General features: G+C 31.0%; 3 protein-coding genes and 1 long non-coding RNA gene across 12 annotated transcripts; 3 read left to right on the forward strand and 1 right to left on the reverse strand.

Annotated features, from left to right (window-relative positions):
- On the reverse strand, positions 1-2,894 carry LOC139905359 (uncharacterized). Its single transcript, XR_011780029.1, has 2 exons — positions 1,002-2,894; positions 1-868 (listed from the first exon to the last, which is right to left on the reverse strand). It is a non-coding gene; the product is annotated as an uncharacterized lncRNA (long non-coding RNA).
- LOC121117258 (ninjurin-2) lies at positions 2,894-5,971 on the forward strand. 9 transcript variants are annotated; one of them, XM_071888327.1, is made up of 6 exons: positions 3,660-4,061; positions 4,367-4,534; positions 4,643-4,822; positions 4,932-5,037; positions 5,254-5,467; positions 5,782-5,971. In XM_071888327.1, exons 2-5 carry the CDS (start codon positions 4,505-4,507, stop codon positions 5,421-5,423), a joined length of 486 nt encoding a protein of 161 aa, XP_071744428.1. In that variant the 5' UTR covers positions 3,660-4,061; positions 4,367-4,504; the 3' UTR covers positions 5,424-5,467; positions 5,782-5,971. The 9 variants fall into 9 exon arrangements, 8 of the variants coding, with proteins under 8 accessions (XP_071744427.1, XP_040567566.1, XP_071744428.1 ...); XM_071888326.1 differs by lacking the exons at positions 3,660-4,061; positions 4,367-4,534 and adding an exon at positions 2,894-3,206; XR_005864127.2 differs by lacking the exon at positions 4,367-4,534 and having other exon boundaries at positions 3,734-4,061; positions 5,229-5,467.
- A 3,469-nt stretch (positions 5,972-9,440) lies between these two features.
- PIG-M (Phosphatidylinositol glycan anchor biosynthesis class M) lies at positions 9,441-10,949 on the forward strand. Its single transcript, XM_040711627.2, is given in 4 exon segments — positions 9,441-9,759; positions 9,761-9,856; positions 9,858-10,028; positions 10,094-10,949. Coding segments are annotated over 4 exon segments (1,191 nt in total). The 5' UTR covers positions 9,441-9,585; the 3' UTR covers positions 10,844-10,949.
- A 7,671-nt stretch (positions 10,950-18,620) lies between these two features.
- On the forward strand, positions 18,621-26,262 carry LOC121117368 (uncharacterized). Its single transcript, XM_040711777.2, has 16 exons — positions 18,621-18,884; positions 20,830-21,264; positions 21,330-21,521; positions 21,581-21,835; positions 21,920-22,085; positions 22,142-22,593; positions 22,653-22,796; positions 22,876-22,974; positions 23,032-23,205; positions 23,269-23,502; positions 23,566-23,726; positions 23,796-24,182; positions 24,253-25,132; positions 25,195-25,541; positions 25,608-25,838; positions 25,899-26,262. Exons 1-13 carry the CDS (start codon positions 18,752-18,754, stop codon positions 24,655-24,657), a joined length of 3,237 nt encoding a protein of 1,078 aa, XP_040567711.1. The 5' UTR covers positions 18,621-18,751; the 3' UTR covers positions 24,658-25,132; positions 25,195-25,541; positions 25,608-25,838; positions 25,899-26,262.
- The last annotated feature ends 185 nt before the right edge of the window (positions 26,263-26,447 follow it).

A 26,447-nucleotide genomic window follows, 5' to 3' on the forward strand; every position in this document is an offset into this window, starting at 1 on the left:
TATATCACCAATATAATTTACATTAATTATTTTAAAAATAGATGCACACACCAGAAAAATTAATGTTCATAACTTAAATGTTATTACATTGAAGTTTGCCAACCTTTCTAGATTTGAGCTTTTGTTCAGATGATTTTTTTCCGCCTTTCTATCTGATATTGTCATTGAGTTGAAAAACCAAATTTTTGCCCATCACGTTGAAGAGTATTTGATAAATTTTGAAGATTTAATCATAGAGGGTAATAATCAGAGAGAAGACAATGTGAAAATCACCTTCTGTTGGTTTTCTTGAAGAGTAATGACATCTGTTCTATAACGAAAGACAATTTTGAAGAATGAATTGGCTACAAGTCTGGTGATGCAAGTAGTTGGTTCATTAAGCCTATGATGATTTCTTAAGTCTCTTCATTATTTATGAACTCTTTTGATCCTAAATACGCAGCAATATTGATTACTTTAGTTACAGATTTAATCTCAATTGCCTTTGTGGTAAGACAGAACTATTGCTTAGCGTATGATGGCAATGAAAAATTGGAAAGGTAAGTTCTTCTTGGATTTCGAGACTAGCCTTAAAATCAAGGCCCTTACCTTCAGTCACTTTCAGCTTAACAAGGGACAATTTGGGGGATATAAATAATATAAATTCCGAAGGTAATGTTTCAAGTAGCAACTTATCATACAGCTGATTAACGGTTAGCGCCTCTTCTTGCACAAACATTTTGAGCTCCAAGGCTTCTTGACGCTCGTTTTCTAGCTGCAGTCGTAGACCACTAGTGTATGCTCGGGTGGGTCTAGGAAGAAGCGGAGGAGAAGAGAGGTAGAGCGGAAGGTTTGGTCACACTGAAGGCATAGCATCCTTTTCAGTCTCCTGAAAAGTTAAGTAATTCAATTTAGTTCATATGTAAATCCTTAAATTCGTTCTATATTTTCATTTTTAAATAACTTTGCCTTTTTACTAAAGCTAGAACCTGTGTTTGAGCTTGTACTGCTGAGAGTCATACCTTAGTTCCAATTGCCGATTAAGTTGACGACCACTGACCTGTCTTTGGTCTACCTATTGGGTAATATAATCAGATTTCGTGAAATGGAAGTTGCACAAATTCTTAGTAATTGTCTATATCTTTGAATTCACTTTGAGATCCCCTTTCTGTATTGAAACATCCCTCTCCCACTTGGATTCAAGTTCCAGATTAGGAGGCACTTTGAAACCAGCAAAACTGTGGAATAGTATTGAAGGATTCTTCGAGATGCCGTCATAACCTTAACGGCATCCAGGGACACAGCACTTCCATCCATCACCTTAAACTTAACAGTTACAATCGGAATCCTGAAGCTAGAACTATAGTACTATAGTATCTTTCACTACTGAAAACAATAACTAATCAATTTTAAAAATGAGCCGTGTCTTGTAGCTGGCGTACTTTTTTATTAATCTGCATGTAGTCCAGATAGCTTGAGATGTCCATGGTTATACATACCACAGAGCATATACATATAGAGGTCTAGTAAGACGATATTGTGACTAATGTTGATAATGGCTCCCTCGTGCTCCCAGTGTGTATAACTAATCTTATGAACAATCAAAATGATGATACAAAGTATTACCTAAAAGGATATTTATTACAAATTTCTATGGCATGATTTTAATATGTGACAAAACTTTATAATTTTTTAGTTTCTTTTGGCTCTTTTTAATAGTGTTCTTTAGTTCGTTATTTATCCATTTAACTTTTTGGAGCTAGGCTTTTTTTTCTTCATATCGGGAACTATTAATTATTATTACGAAATTTAGGAGTTTTCTTTTAAGATTTTCTTCAAAAAAAATAATAGTAAAATTGACAGAATTTGATGTTGAAAGTCTCTCCAGAGAGTTTAAATTAAAAAAAGGCTATGATTATGATTTTTCTTGAAGGGGTTAAAGGCGTTGGGTTACTTTTGACGAAACTTTTAAATATCTTTACAATTTTTGAAAGAATATTTAAAAAGAAATGAATGATTTTTTAAAATAAAAGACAATTAATATATAATAATGACAAAAAAGTTAAAAAAAAATTAAAATATAATTTCCTTTTTGGCAACAAACGCTGTCTTTAACAATAAATATTTCAAATTTGATAACAAAATTTTGGTTGGTTGGTTGGTTGGGGGAGGGGAGGCAGATTTATATACTTCGTAGTCATAGTCTCACATTGAAATTGACACTCCTATTTTTCCTAACAAATCGATTTTAAACTGACTTGTTGAGAGTAATTAATCTCACTGATGCGGGATTGAGAATGCATTAAGTAGTAAAAGGTTACAGAAAGTAAAGGATGACAAGAATTTCCACAAAGTTCTAAATGTCTAAAACATTTTCAAAAGTTAAACCTATTTGGATTTTGAAATTCTTTTTGCCAAATGGACATTTTACGAAAGTATTTTTGATACATATTGTCCTAATGACCTAATGATGACTCATGAGTATTTATCAAATATATCACATATAAAAAATGCCCCACCTAAGTGCTTCTAAATATTTTTATATTGTGTTTTTTATACACCAATGAAGGGAAAAAAACGCTTGCAGAATTGCTCGATAAGATTATATTTATGAAAATATGAATTTTCTCAAGGATTATTATGGAATAAATATTAAACTCAAGAAGAATACATTAAAAGTGTTAAAAATCGTCGAGGAATGAAATTTGATACAATTACATCGATAAATGATTCAATTCTCTCTCTCTTTGTAAGAAAATAAGGGAAAATATAGTCAAAATAATTTACACCATAGTTGGAATCACTTTTTCGCTGAGAAAAAGTGATGTTCTGCACATTAGTACAATTGACAAAGTGTGGTAAAGAACATCAACTCTCCGAGTGATGCTGATGATATGATGATGCCCTATTAGTAATAGGCTATTACCTCTATACAATAGTGTTTAAGTAAAACATCTGCACGCGCCTTTCGATGTCATAATAGTACTACGAATCGAAAAAATATCAGAGAAAACACACACTCATAATAACAGACAGAAAAAAGTTCATTCAAATGAATAATTATGGCGAAGATTGACGGAAACTCCATGGTTATGGAAGATATTCCAATTTCTAATCGGGATGTACACGAACAAATTGCTTTTCGTCCTGGAAGAAATAGCCCATCTGTTCTCCTAAGTGAAAAAAGTTGTATTCAAGGATGCTTTGAGACAATATTCAAATTTTGGGTGAGTTAAGTTATTTTAAACCATTAAATACTTTCATCATACTCGATATCATTTTTCATATAATATTTTCTATCTACAAAAATATTATATCAAAAATGATAATGTCATAATTCGAAGAGTTTTCAAAGATTCATTGTAACTGAGTAATGGCATTTATAAAAATAAGGCTTTGTTCTGATACTATTTAGTAACATTTATGTTATATGAAAAAATAACATTTAAAGCTCAAATCACCAGTATACATATATTGCGCTTTGAAAACTCTTCGAATCATGACATCGGAACATTGTTGAGATATTTTAGTAATATTAATGAAACCTTTCATTTTGCTCTATTAATATTCTAATATAATGATAAATATGTAACATATAAACATTTTGAGAAAAAGTTATATCACATCCGTCTATCATGAAATATGTCACTTAACGTAATTATGTAAAACACTAAATAAGCAGTCGTATATTATGTATGTAAGTACAATGTACATGTAAACCAATTTATTAAACAGTGATATGTAGCAAAAATAAATATAAACATACACAAATATTCGCAACGTTACACTTTAATTTCCTGTCTCCATGGTTTCCAAAACGTAGAAAGCTCATGGATAAATAATTTAACGAAAATTGTATTAGGGGCTCTGACTTAGCAGTCATTGTTATGAATCAACCCTTGTCCGATGGTAAAAAGCAGATAAATACTAATAATCTTTACCAAAATCAGGATCCTTTTTATATAAGTGGAGTTAATTTTGGTTCCCCTGACGATTTATACGTGTACTACGAAGAACCTCCGCTAAAGGTCCATCAAAGTACAAAAATGAGTGTCTCTGAGATTGGACGAGGACCCTCTTACGTAAGATAGGGGGTTTATTTTTTTAAAACACTCGTTAAAAATATTAGTTTTCATGTTTTGTGCCAAAAAAGTAATTTAGAGATAAGAATAGTGTTGCCAAAATAATATAATTTATTCTCGAATCAAATATTTCTCAGAAGTTTACATTTTATCAAGTTTTTTTCGGAACTTTGAGAGCCTCATCATAAGCAATGGTCATTCATCAAAATTATTGACTCGATTATATATTACTTAATAAGTAGCACATAAAATATATATGTATGTTAGTTATACGCACACTTAATTAAAGTATATGTTAATACTAGCATGCGTGTAAGCCGAATCAAGTCCAACAATATATTTTATGGCTTACCCACAACAAAGGAAGAGTATGTTACTTTTACTCGGAGTAGAAATATGATACTACTACTAGAGTGATTTATGTATTTATCGTATTCTTAAATATGGAATTTTCAGACGTGCCGAATGGATCGGTAAGGATCTCAATTTTAAATATGGATAGAATTTATCAATTCAAGTCAATAGATCTTTTAATAAATTCATATATATATATATAAATCTTTGTCTTTCTAACCTTGCAGAACAAGCCCTTAGACGCCAATAGATATGCTACGAAAAAAACAATTGCACAAGGAATGCTGGATATAGCTCTACTCACTGCAAATGCGTCACAATTAAAATATGTACTCCAAGTAGGAGAAGAGAATCATCCATTCTATTACCTTATGATTTCGCTCATTTCAATATCCATAATATTACAGGTAAATTCCATATCTTTAATTATATATTTCCTGTGTACATGTTAGAGATAGTCGATAAATATTACAAAGGAAATAAATTGAATGTTTCACTTAATTTTATTATCTACAGATGATTGTTGGTGGATTATCGGTAACTTTGAATTTAATGCGAGACTGCCGTCTTTATTTGGATGAATATCGATACTCGGCTCTACTCATAAACTATTTTAGTCTAGGTTGCACTTTTACAATTAGCTTTCTGAACATTATAATATCTGCATTTGACCCAACTCCTAAAAACTAATTATACTTAGCATTAAAAAAGCTTTGATTAACTTTATTAACATTTTACCAACAGTCAATGCATATAAATAATATGTATATTTGTAAAATGTCACAAATTGTATTCTCGATATTATTTCCAAAGGTAATGACGGCAATTACACTTTTAGTACTGGGGCCAATGAACCTTCTAGATATCAACTCAAAGTTTAACAATATAGTTCTAAATTATGTAGCAATGTCGCTGTCTTTGGGGAGCATGTTTATAGACATCTTTAAAATGGGATTCGTGAGTGATATCTCCTATTCCTCCGTAGAAAAGACCAAAGCAGAACTATGAAATGAATATTTAGCGAATAATTCCATATGTTATATGATCTTAATGTACGTTGATTTGTTATGAATAAGTTTACAATATATGTTAATAAACATAGTTCAACAAAACGTTATTCAATTAAGGCTGTTTGAATATTTAATCTCATCCTAATTGATATAAAATTGATGCACCTCAATTATTGTAGCACTGAAAAACCAAACAAAAAAAAATAAAAATAAGAATCATACGAAATTGAGCAAAAAAAGAATTTATGATAATGATTTATTTATCGATTATAATCTTTGCACAAACGATTGACACTGAACTGCTTCTTTCACATTCCAAAAGAGCTTGATAACTATTTATTTTCTTTATTTTATAGGGCATTGTTGGCGTACTATTTTTAATAATTGGAGGTTTAAACATCAATAAGAAAACGGAGCATAAAGCAGCAGATAGACTGAATAATGTGATCATACTGATAATTTTTTTTATTACTTTGATAAATGTTGTCCTCAATGGCTTCGGCATAAGAACAACAGATTTAAAAAAATAAATATCTTTAAAATGTGGCTAATTCTATATTTTTGATAAAATGTTTTTTTTTTATGTGAATAAGACATAAATAAATATTTTAAAAGTTATGGTGATCATATAGAAAACAAGTAGCCTCATCAATGAGCTGGCAAAGCAACCTGTATTCCTACTCGACGGAATCTCCATCTGAATTACTAAATGTGTTCCAATTATGCGTTGAAGATGTTATCATAAGTTTTGTTCAGTATGGACTAAGATTAGTTCCCACTTCAGGCGTTAGTACAAGTCTCGGAGATTTGTTGAATACAAGTCCTGCTGGAGTTTCTTTTAACCTAGTATTCTACGTATTCTTAGGCATTTGCTTAACATTAATTTTATGGTTTCTTGGAATAAAGTGGATACTTTCGGGCTCATATAGATATAGACTCAGAGTTAATGCCTTGACAGAACGACAAATTCTAAAGAAACGGCATATTTATAATGCAGCAATTATAACAATCGTATTTTCTATCTTGATCTTTATTTCAGTATTGTCGCTCGTTTATTTTCTTACTACAATATTGATATGGGCATATCAAGACTACCCAAAAGGAATAGAAAATATGTTTAGAGACATAAATTCCTTAGGACTAAATTCAGTTTCCGATCTAGATGATGGGACTATTGGTAGTTTCGAAGATATGAAAAATCGAGTTCATGATATAATGGTAGATTATTTTGAGTCAAAAACCCCCGTTGACGGAATTAAAAACAATCAAAATATGAGTAATTTGATTGCTATGGCTGAATTTATTTCAGATGTAAGTAAAAGCTATGTCAATAAAGTGTACCCTTACGTAGAAGAAGGACTAATCATGACGCCCAGAATTGGAGATACATCAAAACATTTGGAAAAATTGAAAGAAGTCAACTTCCTGAATAATTCTTGGTGTCAAGATAAAGTGAAATGTACAGAAGTGAGAGAATTAATTAGCCAGGCTAGTAACTTGGAATCTCTTTGGCCTTCACAGTCAATGCTTGAATCTCTTACTGAAAGGCCAAATGAATCAATTAATATCCTTTCAAAAAATTTTGCAAAGATGAGTCATGTTGCAAGCAGAATAAATGAAACTTTTAAAAATTTTGGAGAACATTTAACCTCATTAACTGGAGTCCGAATTAATGCATCAAATGGAATAGATGGAATAAGAGAATCATTAGGGGCAATAAAGATGGATAAAAAACCTGATTCTCTTGAGAGGTTTGGAACTTACATGAAAGTCCTGGCAATCTCCTTTTTTTCAATTATTTTATCGGCAACAGTTATATTTATACTTGCACCTCTAGTTCTTTTCATTATATCAACATTTTTTGTAGCTTGCTATCCTCTTGGAGTTTGGCAGAGTCAAAAAGCTATTAAAATAATGTCAATCGGGATGACAATTTTACTCATAGGATCATTCATACTTTCTCCTATAATGTTATTAACTATATATGGAGGTGCTAAAGTTGATATGTATGCATGCGAAATTATGCGTCAACCGAAATATGAAAAGTCTATGTATAAACAATTTAATATCTACTTTAACGCTTTAATGAAGGATACATTTGTTAACGCTAAGCTAGCCAATGTTAAATGGGATTTAGCAAGAGAAATGCGTCTTTGTCGTAAGGGAGAACCTTTGTATAAAGTTTTGCATTTAAAACTTATCGAAGACATAAGTCTAAGAGGAGAAACAGTTAGGTATTCATCTGTTGCAGAAAACACACTGAATGAGTTTTTGGCACTTATTAGTGAAAAATTACAAGTCTCCATGAAGTATTTTGATCCTCAATATGATATTCAGTTAAACAACTTTAATGGGACTATGAAAACTTTAGATGATTCTATCAAGCTAAATAAAAATTTTGAAGAGAGATGGAGCAAGGAACTAAGTACTCCTCTAGATCGTGCAGAAGAAATATTAAAAGAAATTAGAAGAAAAAACAGTTCCTCAGAAATTGATAAAATCATTTATGACGTTCGTTCCATTTTAGCATTCAAGTACGAAATAATGACATTTCAAAAAAAGAGGTCAAACTTTGAGGAACTTCTTACATACTCATCACAAGGGAGAAGAATATTCTATATTTGAAGCAGTAAAAATGATAAAAAACCTCTCTTTAGGACTTAAAAAAGCATTTGAATTAAAGGGTAATTTAAGCACAAAAGGAAATAAGGATGTGATAGATCAAATAGCGTCCGAAATACGGTTTTATGATGAACAAGTGAAATCAAGTACTATAAAAAAAACAACCTGCCAACCTATTTACACAATATATAACCATTTGAGACATGATGCATGCTATCAACTTGGTTACAGCATCAATGGTATTACAGCTGGAATAGGATTAGCTTTACTTTCGTACATTCCAATAATTATTGTTTTACATTTCTTACATTGTCCACCCCCCCGGACCGAGTCTGCTGAGGGAGGCAGAAGAACAAAGAATATATAGACCAGAAGGAGGAATTAAAATGAGCACGCCAGACAGAGATACCCTTGGTGTCATCCCCAATCTGGAGACAAGCAATAGAGACACCCTCGGTATTAATCCCCATATGGAGACAAGTAATAGAGATACCCTCGGTATCAACCCCCATATGGAGACAAGTAATAGAGATCCAAAAGAAGAATTTTATCAGAAAGATCCTCAATTTTTAGATGATCTTAAATTAGTATTGCGTCTTCAAGGAGCACGCCCTTTGCCACCGTCCCCGACTTCAAATAGTTAACGCCTGTCCATGACATGTTCATGAATTTAGAAACTTTTTATTTGTATAAACCTATGTAAAAAAAAAATAATTCAAAAAAAATCAAAGTAGAAGATCATTTTTGTACAGATGAAATATTAATATAACTAAGAGTTTATCATTGTGATTTTCTTTGTGTAACAATGAGCTGTTGAATTGTATAATCATTGACATTAATCCTATCTTGACTTAATAAATCAAAAAACGAAGCATTAATGATTTAATTGAATAAATTCTAAAGAGTGAAGTATTAAGAAGCTTCTAGGAATCTCCTTCCTTCTCAACAGAATGCAACTTATCTTTAATGATTAAAAGGGAATTCTCTAATCGATGGAGACGAGTGTGCTGAGTCTCAAGACGTTCATCACAGTCTATGGCAAACCCCTCCAAGAACCCAAAGGAACTCACGACAAATTCATTAATTAAGGAGGCAATTCTTTGGGGCTCAACATCATCACAATCATTCGGGGACTTTTTTTCTAGTGGAGAGTAACTAGTCATACTCATATTCAGGTCTTCGAAGATGCGGTCCTTGTTCCAAATTGGGTCTTTTCTACTACAAGTCCAAGTCAATTGCAGTACAGGGTGAAGATATATATATTTCTTTTTTCTAAATGATGAAGAAAGAATTAAGTGATGTTGTTAGTCTCTTCTGACGTCACTTTTGTTTCTCCGCCCCCTTCATGACGTAGCGTTCACACTTACCTTTCTGAAAAAATAACAACATGAACCTTATTATAAAAGTAAGCTAAGAGGAAGAGGCTGAAGCTGCATACCCCATCTCAGATCAATCGTCAATTGTGCCAATTGAGAATACGCCTTTCCGTTGGGGATTGAGTTGGTGTGAAGGTGTAGTGTTGAAGGCCAAGGAGAAGGATGAAAAGCCCAGTGTCCTTACGAACGCATTTGTTTGTGGGTGGTGTCCTTCGAGTTCTTCTCATTGTCTATGGAGATCTCTTGGACAGATCCTCAAGGAATGGTGATGTTAAATTTACAGATGTGGATTATCGTGTCTTTACGGATGCTGCTAAATTAGTTTGGGAGGGGGGAGAGTCCCTATGAGCGACATACGTACCGCTACACTCCTATTCTATCTTGGCTTTTGCTTCCTAATATCGGATTTCATCCCCTTTTTGGGAAGTTTGTTTTTTTGCTTTGCAGATATCCTCGTCACGAAGCTCCTTCACTCTCTCACACATTCCTCTTCCTATTTCCCCCTTTTTTGGCTCTATAATCCCCTCATCATTGGTGTTTCCGCTCGAGGAAATGCAGAGTCCATCCTCATTTTGCTCATACTCACAACCCTTTATTTATTCAAAGTAATGAAGAAAGAGTCTCCCTCACTCCAGATCCTTAATCATTTCTTTATGTCTTTCCTTTCCAGGAACGTGTTTTCTTTTTGTCTGGCATCGCTTTTGCTCTATCAATTCATTTCAAACTCTACCCCATCATCTACGCTTTATCCTTCTACAACGTCCTTACGATAGGAAGAGGATGGCGCTCTTTATTTGATGTTAACACAGCTCGAATTCGTTTTGTGAGTGGCACGGTTCTGACTCTCATACTTTTGACTGGATTTTTCTATTACATCTATGGATATGATTTCCTAGAACATAGCTATTTGTATCATTTGAGTCGAAAAGATACTCGGCATAATTTCTCTGTGTATTTTTATATGCTCTACTTAACTGTGGAGGAAGAGGACATTGGTATAAGTTTACTCACTTTTATTCCACAAGTCGTTCTTCTACTTGGACTGATAAAAAAGTTTGGCAACTGGAAGGATCTCTCCTTTTGTTTGTTTTGCCAAACTTTTGTCTTTGTGGCTTATAACAAAGTTGTAACTTCGCAGTATTTCCTCTGGTACATTGGACTGTTTCCTCTTGTACTATCTCGACTACAACTTTCAAAGTCTGAAGCTATAACTTCGGGACTTTTATGGGGATTCGCTCAAGGATCATGGTTATTACCTGCTTACTTCCTGGAGTTCCGTGGTTACAATACTTTTCAATTTATTTGGATTGAGAGTTTGGCATTCTTTTGTGCGAATATTGGGTTACTCTCCAAGTTTATCCGCAAATACAGAGAGCTATGTTGTACGGATCCAGTGTGCGATGTTCATAAAATTCGCTAATGCTACTCCTGAGAATAACCCTTATTAGATGTTTGTTTTATGCATGATCTTCCGAATTATTTAAAAAAAAAGTCTTATTATCTCCATAAATACCTTTGACTTATAATTCCAATCATTCTCTTTATTTTTATAGATCCTTCTTTAATTTATTTTTTTTATCTCTCTTTAATGAGTGGAATATTGATAGCATTTTTATCGTTCCTTTAGTCTTACTTTCGTATCTAGAAAATCTGTAAGTGATAATCACACAAAATATCTTTTTCAAAAAAATTAAAATTTAAAAAAAATAATGCAGTTTTATTATTCCACCATAGAAGACATAATATTCAGTTGATATATATCTATGTAATTATTAGATTCCTTCTAGTCAAACCAATGTCATATTTAAGATACATCTTATTTATTTGTACAAATATAAAATGAGACCTTTCATTTGAATTTATATGTTATGACTGATTAGTTAATAGGTTTTCGTTTTCTTTCTATAGAATGCAGATCGATCCAGTTGCTTTGATCTTCTTTCAAATTTATAGAGTAGTGATTGTATCAGTAGTCATCTGATTCAAAAATAGTTTAATATATAACTAAATGAATATGCTTTAGATATGTGCGTTATTCATTTGATCTCTTTTAATAGTGTGTATTAGTAAGACACATATCCGACATTAAATAAGAAGTTTATATCGATTCCTTTATCCCATATAAAATTTATTTGATCTTGATTTTCATGATATATCTGTTTAAAAAAACAATTCTAGACTTTAACGTGCATATATGCTCTCTAACTTTTTACAGTATGTACCAGTTAAGAAGTACTTTTATGTATGACGATCATACACTCTTCAGATAACTCAAGTACCAAAGTTTGAGAACCACCACTATAAAGTATAGGATTGGAAGCGTTTCGCTTTTTCGGCATTCATCCGTTTTTAGCGTTCCGTTCGGCGTTCAATTCATAAAGTAAAAAAAATAATTTGGTGTTACAATCCTATATATTTAAAGACGAGTTACCATATCTATCGAGATTATGTAAAGATACATGTATAAGTTTGGAACGGACCAAAAGGGTATGTCTTTTTAAAGAATTTTGGTATAATCATCTTCAAACCTCAACAATTCTTGATATCAAAATTTAGAGGTTCTGTGATTTAAAATGAACTTTGTTTGGAGAAGAGAAAATCCCACAAAAAATAAATTTTGGAAGCATATGAGTAGCTAAAGTGCTTCCAAAATTTATTATATATATAATTTGTGATATTTGTAATTTTTCTAAACATCACGTGGCATTTTAAGCAACTATTCCATATTTGAAATGGTAAAAAAATGATGGATTGGCGTAATTTATACAACTCAAAAATCTATGTAAATATATATATCTTAAAGAGTTTTCGCAAGTAAAATTTAAAAAAAACTATTCAAATAATAATTTAGATTATATAGTCATTTTTATTGAAATAATTAGAAATATTCTTTCCTCCATTGATCTTTCAAAAATAATAATGTAATTAATTCATAACGATGATTATGTATTTATATGTTAGTTGCCGAACAGAAAGGTACACAAAACTTCTAACAGACTGTATCGATTTCTCATATCCCTAATTCTTGAGTTTACAAGGATCAAAATAATGCAATTTTATGTAATTAAATTTAATTGAGCCCGGAGTTAGTAATATATTTACGCACGGAGTTGAATGGATTTGGAATTATAATAAGATTTATTCAAATAATACGATATTCCCCATTAATGTTGCATTATTAATGTAATTAATTAATTCTGATGAATAAGATTCTTATATATGGGGCCAAAATGGAACAAATTGGACACATCAGTCAGACTATATCGATTTCCTATATCCCCATTTATGAGCTTAAAAGGATAAAAATAATATACTTTTTAATAACTAAGTACATCTAATTCCTATGAAGTAATAATTTGAAATGATGAGTTATTAACTCACGGAGTCGTTTTGGAATACAGAGAATATGTATATTTATCTATTTATTAGGAGTCACAAATTTTCAAATACTTACAGATTTGGGGCCGGAATCTCTAAATATTATAAATTCAACCTTAGGAAATTATTAGAATCATACTTTAGAAATTAAATTTTCAGTCCCTAATATAATCAATCAACATAAACAATTTGACTAAAAATACACACATCTAAGAGTAAATTATTCTTAATTTATAGTTTTGAATAATATTTTGTTATCGTGGTTCTGAATTATGCGACTCCAACCCCATTTGACTCATTGTGCAAGTATACTCAACTCTACTGACTTTATGAATTAATCCCATTAATGATCAATGGAAGAATAATATTTCAAATTAATTAATTATTTGAAGGAAACTTACAAAATAATGATCCTGTACAAACACGAACTGAAATTGATACTTTATTTTTGAAAGACAAATTCATCAGTTTAAATAATTTATTCAATAATTTAGTACAATAAAATAATATTTCACCCTGAATACAGAAATGAAATGCACATTTACCTGCTACAAAATACAGATAAAATTATTTTATTAAATAAAATAATTTTTGGATTTAGACACATACAATGAATTTATGATACATTTGAAAGCTAATTCACTCTTCTATTTGCTACAGGACCACTATGTCTTTAGTGTTTTTTATTTTCTTTCATATTAACAAAGGGACTTATAATTATGAAATTAGACGCTTTCTAAGCTATTAATTCAATAAATTGAAAAAATCATTGTATAATTTTACTATGCACATAGCACTTAAAAACAAGGTCCATTGTATATATTAGACTTCCTCTACCCTTATTGATGGTGAAGAGAAAAATTAACAAATTTTAACTTATTGGTATACAAGATATTATAAATCAATTCCTCAATATTAGTAATCCTCTTTTGTGTTACCAAATTATAGTCTTTCTACATTTCAAATATGATTTGACGTTATGAATTGTATCAACAATCTTAACTTTATTTGACCTCACCATATACACAATCCTTGACACTGGAAGCTTCTTATGATTTAGATCAGGATAAAAAGTAAGCTCTTACTTTTAAACAACCATAATTAGATATCTGACAAATTATTAAGCTGTTTGATGGAATGAAAAGCGTATATTTGTTCATTTAATAATTCGAATGATTTTTCTATGCCTTGCTTCAGAAGATACCCAATTCGTATTTTAACATTACCAAGATTAACAAGTATGTTACGTGTACAAATATTGATAAAACCACATATATCTATTTTAATTTGCTTCTTTTTATTTGTCCATGACATGTAAAACGGCAGTATTGGTTATCCGATGGGGCGTCTTCAAAATGTAATGAGCCCACATTTGAATTTTAGTAGGTGTCTTACCATTTCTACTTATATATTTGACCCATAGCTTCCAAAGATTTCGGAATCTCGTTTTCACTCCTACAGCTTACAACACAGCATTAATCAGAGTATGGACAAAGTCCTTATAATGCAAGTCTATGTAAAATATCCAAGCTTGTCAGGAAAAAAAATCCAATCCGATCAGAAATTCACTGTGATATAACAATCAGGGTCTTTTGCAATCAGCGATCCAATCAATTTAATTGCGATCACATTGAAATATACAATTTCTTTAAAGCTATATATTTATAAATGTATTTCCGGCAAAATGTATAATTAGGCATTATATAGAATACCTTGGTAATGTATATAATGGCTCATGGTATTAGGCAAACTATATAATATATCATTTTTTAAAATACTTTTCCTAGGTACTCGATGTAACACATAGGTATTATATATAAAGACCACTAACTGTTGAGGTAAAGTATTAAATGTTGTCACGATGGGATTGGGATTAGAAAACTTTATTACGAATGATGCATTTGAAATAATAAAGCTTAAAAATAGATATTTAAAAAAAAAAAAAAATGATGTTAAACTGAGACTGAAAATGGAATTTCCAGCATTCCCATTTTCAGTCTCAGTTTCGCATCATTTTTTTTAGTTATTATATTATCCACAAAAAAATATTTTGACACTCTGATGTTACACAATCATACATCTTTAGATTTAAAAATCTTGTTACATTCGGAGAAACTGACTTATACTGTATACATATTTGATATTACTTATTGCAGCAGGTAAGACTAGAATTACATTTTGAATTGCACTTAACTTTCTTTTTTATGCCATGGCAACTATTATTTTGGCATTTTGTGTTGCACAAACATTTGGAAAATCCTTGCCCACTTCTTGTAGATTGAGAAATAGTTGATAATCGAATAGGGATTTTACTTTCAGAGACATCTTCAATTCTCACCAAATTCTTTTTCCATACAGTGAATTGTGATCAGGTATATGTGTGTAGATGTTTTAATATTCCTTCTGTAGTTCCAAGCTTTTAAAATCCATGTTCCATCACATTCATAACGACAGCGAATTGGTTACGCGATTCACTCCGCCCTTTTCTACGTCGGTTATTAGAATTCGTACCGTTACATTCAAAGGTGCAAGAAGACTTTTCTTGTCAGACGCTCTTATCAGTTTTTTGTGCCTGAATATCGAAGATCCTTTTTGATTCCATTGATTGATTGAAAGATACTTCTTTTTTTGAGGAAGTTCTTTCAACATTCCGTCTCTTCCACCAGGACCAATAGCCGAATGGGTCTTATCTAAAATGACAAATAACTCAGAGTCTGAGATATAAAATAGTATATTATTCGAATTTTCTTTCAAATGATATATTAATTTGTTCGTATTCCCAAATATCATTACGTCATATTGTTTACGAAGCCAATATGTATATGCACTCTAGGTGTCTTCCTAATGATTGTTTTTTCTTTTTTCACTTCATCAATTAACATTTGGTATCTAGTTTCCGAAAGAAAAACACTATTTTTAGCAACGTTGGTTCTTACTTGAAACAATTCACGGTAGAAGCGTTGTTGCATGGAAGCCTAAAGCGGCTCATGCTCTGGTACTGTACTGTCTTCCGACATACGGGCACTAGAAACCACAAGGAAAAAATGTTGATAAAATACTTTTTCAATAAATGATGAAAATAAATATATTCCGTAAGTTCCAGATAAAGAGGGCTTGGGGAGTGGTATAAAACGCAATCGTACCCTCAAATAATATTTCAATTATCTGGTTCCCTTGTCATATTTTTCTGATACACCAAACAAAAGAGAGTTCTATTTATACTTCGTGCACAATTTCTAGTGATGATACGCTACTATCACAATGATACCCATAATTTTAAAACACATCTCAAATATTACTTCATTATTATGACGTCATGAAAACCAGATTCAAGCCCGAATTACCTAGGTTGACCATATAAAAACTTCAATTTGTGTGGTAAAACCCCGTCCTTGCATCTTCAAATATATTTAGATCTTAATATTTGGGGCAATTATTATTATATTTGAAAGTAATCCACCCTTTGTCCCATTCAAATGCCAGCTCGATGAGTATGTAATCGAAATATTTTGTTACTGATTACAGGAAATAAGTTAAAGTGCACAAAGCAGAAGTACCGATACACTATGCTTGACTTCGTATTGTTATTTACAGTCTGTAACTCATATGTATTATATACATTGCCGACATGTGACCCCAGCATTATATATAATACCTAGATTATTGTATAAAATGTCGTTTAAAAAAAAAAAAGAGACCATTAAACATTAATAGATTACCTAGGTATTATATATAGGTAATGCCGTATTTTCATAGTTTGCCGGTAACATATACACCTTTTTAACTTAAATAAACGATTTATATACCTTCTTCAAATATTTTACTATAATAAAAAAATAAAATAAAATAAAATATTGTCTACTAGCGAATAATAAAAGATCTACATTAATTGTTTCTCTTTTAGCTCTTTATTTAAGATTAAACGGAGCTGCTTCTGAAATTACTGAAAGGTAGTTAATAAGAGCTCTACAACCAATTTTAAAAAATGTTGCGGGTCGGTTTCAATATTTTTAAAAGTATTTCATTTTTTAACATAAACCTAATCACTTTTTTCATAAAAATAACTCAGAAACATTTTTCTGGGTACTAATTTTATGATTTCACCGCTAGTTTCTATAATTCAACTTAAATATATTTAACAATAACTATATAACAGCTTCTGAAATTGTATAAAATTTTATTAATTTAGAAGACATCTCTTTAGATCATTAAATGCTTCCCAAAAATTCTAAAGATTTTTCTAAAAAAAAAATACGGTACTGCCGTCCTCAGTAGCCCTTGAGTGAGTATTTTCTAAAGGTGATCAAATATTTTAGGATAGATGCCAGAGTTTATAGTATGAAAATTTTGAATAAAAATAAATATTATGTCTCTTCATTTCTTGGAACAAATAATTTATATAACAAGTTCTAAACTTCAAGTTTACACCTTTACAGGAGAAAAAATGGGCTCCGCTCATTTTCAAATCGAAAGTGCACTCAATGTTATAAAAAATGAGGAGGAGCGCGCTCAAAAAATTCGTAACTGAACGGGAGGGCGCTCAGGATTATTTGAGCGACTAATGTTCTGATAAAATCCCATTTTTAGCTTTCAGCGTTAAAAAAAAAATAGCGTTCCCTTCATCCATCGTGAGTTCTGCTGAACGCCGGTAATTTCGCGCTTAGTTTACAAACCTGATCAGGGGTGTCCGCAGGGTTATAAATATATATATTATTATTATTATTTTTTTTTTTGGGGGGGGGAGGTTGAAATTATTTGGAAAATTAAATTTCAAATATGAAATTTTTTGAAAAAATTTGTATTATGTGTTAAAAAATATTCGTGACTTATTAACTTCTGTAGATATTATTGGAATATTTATTTGAATGTTGTTGCAATTTCCAAACCAATTGACTCAGGAATCCTCTTCTAAGAAGCTAAAAATGCTTTTTAGAACATCATTTTCTCGAAAATTTTGAATCTGTATAAAAATAAATAAATTACAAAGTGTCTGCCATACGAGCTAATTATAAGTTGTTTGATTGAAGAAAATATTTAAAATGTATGAAAAGTATATTACGATTATTTGATTCATTCGGTTTTAAGTTGGACTTACAAATCCTATTTCGTTATTGATATTTTTTTTCAGGCGAGTAGAGACTTCAAAATAATTCATATTATTTGTTAAATAACTATTATTGGCCTTCATTACTAACTATGAAATGCTATATAAAAGTGGGGATGTTAAAATAATTAATTTGTCTAGTATTATTAATATATATATATATATACAAATCTAGAGAGAAGAGTCAAAATCACAATGCAAAAGAAGGCTTATTCAAGGCATCATATTTGGTTATGTTGAAAAAATAATTACATTGAACTCTATTTTTATTATATTAAAAATAAATGACAAATTAAGATCTTATTATTATGTTTTTCAAATAAACATTACATATTTGGTGCATAATATCCATTTATTCTTAATATTTTATTGATTATTTTTGCAATACTATATTTATTTGAAAATGTATGTTCTGAACTATTTTTTTAAATTTATTAATCTATTTTATTTAAATTAATTTTAGTACCGTAATAGACCGAGGGTAAAAATTTACTCTAATAGAATTATCTGATAAGAAAATAAAATACTATGATATGATGTATTAATACAATTAGAAATATAAATTTGAATTTCGTCCTCAATGGACTCCTCTGTGACGTCATCAAAATAGCCACAACATTGTAAAAAAAGCAAAGAAATCTCTTATCGACACACCTTATATATAGTCACCATGCAAACACTTTGCTTATAGTTATGAACGGAGAATTATATCCACATATTTAATAAAACATGCGAAGTCGAAGCACGCTTATATTTGTATATACTGTATACATAATATAAACCTGACGGAGAACGCTTATTCCTCCCCATTTTTTAAGAACTCAGTAGTAATCTTAAACTGTAGTCATGCTCATCTATTCTTTGTTCATCCTTTTGTATATTTTTGCAAGTTCCTTGGCTTTGGACGTTAAGCCATTAAGTTGTAACGCTGGGGCATCGAGTTTATTCAAGGAATTACTTTCAAATTTTACAGTAAATGGTAAGTTAAGCTCCACTTAAATCCCAATTAACAATCCTTCTAAATACAAAAAGTTGAAACGTATTTTATTCCAACCAAATACTAACTAATTTTAAAAGAGACGGACAAAAAAGGCCTTTGCCAACTCTTAAAATTTTGAAGCAATCGATCAAATAATAGCCGGAATCAAAATGATAATTAATATCAGTTTAAATGGATGGCTATGTAAAAATAATGTATTTAAATGACTACCTTTGTTTGGTTACAACTTACATGTATGTATTGAAGATCGGTGAAATTGAAATAAGAAAGTTTGAGGGATGAACAAAAAATAAATCTTTTTGTTGTTATGTGGTATGTAAAAAAGAAATGCTTACTCCATATTTAAGGTTCTTATTCATTTACACTATTGTTAAAAGGTGGAAATGGCTGAACAAAGAAGAAATGATAGCTTTTATTGTTAATATAATGGAATCACAGAATTTAACAATAAATTATATTAATTTATAATTCCTTGCATGCATGATTTCATTTGATTGTCGAATGATTCTTACAGTTATATGATTGGCATTTTTATTCTTTTGTTGAGTCTACATATATTAATCAATTCATAAAATTTGACAGCATTGTGATCAATCTTTATTTTAGGAAAGTCTAAATTACACAACATATAGGTAACAATAGTACATTCTCTTCAAAGGATCAGTCAAATCCTGAATAGAAACCTTAATAAGAAATAAATTGTGTGAATTTGTATAAATTATATTTTACTCTCTAAACAAATTCATATCAGAGGCCTCATACAGTTATAATTTCTTTCATCAGTTGTTTTGTAGAAAATGTTTTGAATAATAATTATTTTTACCAATATTATGTAACTTATTTATTTAGTTTTGAATTATTTTTAGATAATCTGAATGAGAGTCCATTTTGATGTTCCCATCATTTTTTTTCCACAATAATAGTGTCCCAAGGATTTCTTGTTTTATTTTACCTTAATTGATGTATTTTGATTTTAAATCAGGATACCTTAGATCAGTGAGAGAGTTAATGAAAGGGGGGTAATGGCTTTTAGTGGGACCACTTTTATATTTAACATTATAGAAATACGAATAATTACAAACTTGCAAAGATATTATTGCAATGCTAATAAAATATACATTAAAAGGGACCCATAGATAGTGTTGGACCTGGTTCATTCCGCACATTTTACCCCCAACTTCACAACTACCTTCTTGTCTATTGTAAGATCTATTAAAAAATAACTTTTCTCTGTGACTAAATGCAGGAACAATTATTCATTATTTAGGACTGCAGGATCTGTTAACGTGCTATCTAAATATCTTTTGCAATTTATTGTGGATCCTTTTATTTAGAAAAATAATGCAATAACCCAATAAAGGATAGAATATCGTTAAATAGGCTAAAAAAGTTAGAATTATATTTTGAACTTTGATAGGGAAAGTCCAAGATGGAATTCTAACTTTTCTAAATAATTATTTCTACATCATTTGCTAAAACAATTTTTGGTGAAAGTAAACAATTTGTGCAAACAAATTGAAAACTTGTTTTTCCTTATGATACAAAAGTATCTAAAACATTTGTATCTTTTTGTAACACGAAAATATTAGCAAATAATATTTATAGAAAATGAAATCAATTGTACGTGTTTTCAAAATATTACATAACTGCACTTACTTTTGAGCTTTATAGTCTTAAAACAAGTTCTAATGATGGAATAGAATTCAAACCTTATCTATATTTATAAATATTAATTGGTATAATTCAACTAAAGCAATAAATTAAAATGCAAGAAGTTGTGAAAGAGAACGTTTAAAATTCAAGAATTAGATATAAAATAGATAGGATAACAAAATATTTAAATGTAATTTTGAAGCTACTTTCTTATAATGAATAATCAAATGCTTATATATATAATTTGTTTATACTGCAATTTTTATTTTAGATGAGCTTCATCGTCACTATGTAGTATTCATTCCCTCGCACAATAACTTTTTGGATCAATTAGAGCTGAATAACCATTCAATTAGAGATGAAGTAATTAAATCACATATTATTGGAATGAATTCTTCAATTTACCATGGAACGTATTTGACTCTTAATGAACATTCTGTTCGAATAACTTTGAAAAATAATCAAATTAATGCAAATGGATTTGTATTGACTCCTTGTAGTTTTTTCGGTCATCATCCTATTTCATTTTATACTTTTGATGGTCTTTTGAAGGAAGACAAGTGTCTCAAAGAAAATATCATATTTCGTAATTTTAGAATTCCTACATTAAACACTAATCAACTCGAAATATTGAAGGAGTTTGGTCCTAAGTTTTATGAGCACTGGATTGAAAACAAAAATGCTTTGGAGGATCCAAACTTTAACTGTAGGCTTTAAAAAAATAAGAGTAGGCCTTTTCTTATTAATTATAATTTCCCTACTTATCTATAGTCCATGAATCGATCATACTTGTTCCAAACGATGAGGAAGTTACAAAAGTTGATAAGAATAAAATTATTCAATTACTTGCTAGCCAAGTGATTCCAATCAAGGGTGGATTTCCAGATCATCTTACGGAATCCACTACAAATATTCATTTGAAAAACTTGATGGGTGAAGATGTACATCTTATTTTAAGAGAAGGTAAATTATATAATTGTATTTGTGAGTTTGCTTTTACTTAATTGATGACAATCACTTAGACTCAATCATTGTAAATGGATTCCTTGCCAAGGAGTTAAAAAAAAATGAAACCATTTCATTTTATAAATTCTCCAATACTCTTTTGGTATCATCCAACCCAATTTTGAGTAATTCAGCTATCAACTATACATGGGATGAATTACATACTGCATTCGTACCTGATCTAAATGAAGAAATGATTCAAGTTTTAAATCAAATGAAACTCTACCGATTTCTAAGCATATGGAGGGACGTTAAGTTCAAATCTCAAACTCGTACGTAATATTTTTCCACCGTGTTTTATTAAACCTTTGATACTCTCATATTAACTATATGTACACTGTATTTTTTTAAATTAGAATATGCCAAAACAAAGGAAAACTTGTGTGCTTTACCAAAGGATCCAGGACCTTGCCGTTTCAACATTGCAATGTTTTATTTTGATGGAGAGATTTGTAGGCCATTCGTGTTTGGAGGGTGTGAAGGGAATTTGAATAGATTTAATACTCTGAGGGAATGCACCGAGTAAATATTTTCAATTTTACATTTATTTAACTGCTATCGTCATTGATGTCCCCTAGGTCCTGTGTTCATGATCCCGTCAAAAAGAGACAGTCTTTTGATGACATCTGTGATCTTCCATTTTTTCAACCCTTCAGCTCTAATTTGAATTGCAACAAGGATGCCAGATTGTTTGGTTACAACAAAGAGAAGGGATTTTGTAATCCTGTACATGTCAATTCGAGTCTTTCTTGCCTCTTGTCTGAAAGTTTGTTTGAAGAGTTTAAAGATTGTAAGGAGCTCTGTAATGACTATGGGCAAATAACGTCTCAGTCTCTTGAAAACCTCTCTAAGAAACAATTTTGTGAATATCCTGCATTTTGCAATAAGACTTCTTCTGTATCTCGTATCAAATGGATTCATAAAGATGGTAAATGCTTGCCATTGAAAACGGATTGCATGGATTACAGTTTTGGTATCTATGATTTTGAAGTAGATTGCTTAAAATCATGTAAAAATACTACAGGAGAAGGTGAATTACTTTTATACTTCTGTGCAGAGTTTATTCTACTCAGCTTTTTGGCCTTTCAGTCTTAACTATTTTCGCTCCGACGGATGAAGCCATTGAACGTTTATTGGAAAGAATAGGACAAGACAGTAGTATTTTTCGCTTACACGCGGATTTAGCTAAAAAATTTATACTACCTCATCTCATATTTGAAAAAGCTAATATTAGTAATTCTGATAGATTTAATAATTATTAGTTTGTCAATGATAGGGCTCCTTAATCTTTATGTTTATGCATAATTTTCAGATAGACCATATGTATTGGAGCAAAAAGACTTTCGCATTGTTTTATTACATGAGGTTGTTACAATAGATACAATCAAATTTGAGAATAGAACATCTTCATGTAGGAAAAATATAATATATTTTGAGTCAATTTTTAAGAGATCCAAATATTTTTTAGTTTTACGTTCTGCAATTGAAAGGGAGAGATTTGTACCATTTAACGGCTTACCGGAATTCAGAGAAGAATATCTCAGGAAAAATAAATTTGTGAACTATAATATTGTCTATGAATCCATTTACAAGCTTCTCAACACTAGAGTATTCAACTTAATTCACAAAGTCATAAGCATAAGTAACACCAAACGAATAAATTTTCTTATATTTTCCAGAGTTATTATCCTATTTATTCCTTTAGGCGACTCAGAAACCAACGAAAATATTAATGGACGTAATGCCACTGCTAGAGGATTTTGTCGACAGGAGTTATCTCATGGAGTGCAAAATGATATAGTTTCGAAAAATACAACTCGATATTTCTACAATTACGATGTGGGCTCTTGTCAAAGCTTTCAGTTCTCTGGGATTGGAGGAAACAGTAACAATTTTTATTCCTACACAGAGTGCTCAGACTTTTGTGGTAAATTTGAAGGTAAGAAGCTCTTCATCCATTTCACAATCAGGAACTGGGAGCTGAATATATTTTTTTCGATAGGTGTTGTAAGTGAGGTGAAAGTCGATAGTAAGTACAACATAAGTGGGCATGCTCTTCTTATTCAATCCAACAAAAACCAAAAAATGTATATGGATGCCATATTTGAAGGCCTGAAACCTAAAACTAACTATTTAATTGAGGCTGGGCTAACTGAAATCAAAGTAAGTGTTTAAGTCATTTGTTGTTTGCAATTTCTCCATTTTCTTGTACATGAATGAATTGTCCCGTAGAAAATCGAGTCCTCTGACCTGGGATCCATTATTATTAATGAGCAAATAGATGACGTGCATCTATTTGGACCAGATACAAATACAATCCTTAATAACAAAATGATTATAAGAGAATTTAACGGGAGTTCAACGGATTCTAAAATTGTGGGTCATGGATCCATTCTAAGTGTACCCAACTTCATGGAGGCTCACGCAAAAATAATACATGAAAAGAATGATCAAATTAAAGGGGATATAATTTTACGACAAGATGGACCATTTGCACCTGTGTCTATGATCGGAACTGTTGAGGGAGTAATGGAAGGACTTCATGGTTTTCATATCCACGAAGTAGGGGACACGTCCAATGAATGCAAAGGAGCAGGTTCACATTTTAACCCACACGGTGTAAGTTGATTTCTACAAATATGATTAGTTTAATTAAAACTAGTTTTTACTTCCTTTTTTTAAACAATAGAAAACGCATGGTGCTCCACAGAGTGAGAGCCGACATGTTGGAGATTTAGGCAATGTTCAAGTTTATTGGGGAAGCAATCTTCAGATACATTTAGTGGATGATGTAGTAACCCTATATCGATCTACAAATTCAATCTTAGGGAGAACCATAGTCATTCACGAACGAAAAGATGACTTAGGACTTACAGGAGATTTTTCAAGCCTTACTACCGGAAATGCAGGCTCTAGAATTGCTTGCGGGATCATTAAAAGTAGTCCTTTTTCCTCGAAGTCCGAGAAAAATATAACAAAGGACTCTTTAGATGCTGAAAATAAAAAAGGAAAAATATTTTTTTATTCCCAACGATCATGTCATGAGGTTCATTTTCGAAGAAATGGCACTACAGGTCACTATGTCCCTTCGTGAATTTGCTTATTGTCATTATTCTGCAAAAGCATTTGACTTTAGTTCAAGTGAGACAAATTACACAACCGAGTGTGGTTTTAATGTGAATATAAAGAACAAAAATTCAAAGACTGGTTATGAAATGACTATTAATGGTGTTCGAGCTGAAAAAGTTATTCGTGACGGAAAAAACACATTCTTTGTTATTCCTTTCATTTTATATATTAACCACGAATCTCTGAAAAAAGAAACGAAGAACCAAGGTGCATCTTTCAAAAAGTATGCCCACATCATCCTTCCGTCAGCAGAGGAGTCCTATGGAGAACACATTTACTTGAGAAAACAACACATTGAGCTTCAACAGGAATCTCCCCAATCAACTCTACGTCTATCTGCAAGGCTTGAGCCCCTAATATCTGACATGAAAGAGAAGGTAGTTCAAGTGCGAATTGTGAATAAAGGAAGCATATATCCCTTATGTCCTCCGTTCGAAAATGTAAGAATAGAGTATGATATGATCATTAATCAAAAGTCCTCTATTTATCTAAATCACTTTAGGATACCTCTGTTGATTTAGGATTCCAGACAATCAGTCAGTGGAGTTCATCTTTTAATATCAATACAAATCAAGCCAGTCTCTACGGTCCATATTCAATAATTGGGAAGATTTTAGTATTTTATGATGAGGATCGACCCTTAATCTGTGGACGGATTCAAGGGGGGTGAATACACTGTGGATGATTATAATTCAGGAGATGAAGAAGTTTGGATAGACATTGCACCTCTTCGACTACCTCGACAAGATGCAGAGCTTAAGGCTCGTGCCTCTGAATTGGAAATAAATCTATTCTTTGATGCATGGGATAATGCACTCAAAAATGGTGTTGCAGTTACTTCAAACGAAGGTAATTGAGAGAAGTATTTTTATTTTTGGTACAAAAAATAAGAGTGGACTCCTTTTTTTTATTTAGTTGAAGACATTACTTTGGCAACGATGACAGATAAGGATTTTAATCACCTAATGCCTAGGCGAAAGAATCGATCATCACATGCTTGTAATCAGGATCTATTATTTCAAAGAAAATTATTGAGTTTGATGATTATACCTGGAAAATATGACCGCAGTACTTTCAAAGATAAAGAACTCATTATCCCAAACACATTGGAAGGACATCATTTAATGTTTTCCGTAAATGAAGAAGGTTTGTTCTCAAAATATGGGTGAATTTTTTAATTCAAATATTTCTTATTGTGTTTTACAGACTCTGTTTCTCTTAGACACCATAAGTCCATAAGAAGTGTATCCACAAATTCAACCATGCTTTACTTAACTTCACGTTCTGGATTTATGAATTCAGCCCTTTTTGGTCCTCATGATGTATTTGCCTCATTTGATAGAGCAAACTATAGGGTCGCGAATCAAGACTGGTAGACTATTATAAGTAGAATTGCAATTTCTCTTAGACGAGTTTTCTTTATACCTAGATACCAAATCAATATAAAATGTTTTAAATTATCAATCAGTTGTGTAAATTGGTGTATAATGATTAATGAATCAAGAAGTGTACAAAAATAAAAATCAAGTCAGTTGATATTTTTTATAGTCAACCCTGGCTAAGAGGAAAATTCGCAAAAGAATAACTTTTTCTATGAATCCAACTTTTCGTTCCATAAAAAAAATATCATAAAAACGTTTACTATAAATCACTGAACTAGATCAAAGCCATTAACCAAGTGGCGAAATAATAGCCACACTATCATTTTTCACCCAAAATTTTATAGGCAACGAAAATATTTTATTCCATGTTAGC

Source organism: Lepeophtheirus salmonis, chromosome 5 (genome assembly GCF_016086655.4).
Source record: "Lepeophtheirus salmonis chromosome 5, UVic_Lsal_1.4, whole genome shotgun sequence".
NCBI lineage: Eukaryota > Metazoa > Arthropoda > Copepoda > Siphonostomatoida > Caligidae > Lepeophtheirus > Lepeophtheirus salmonis.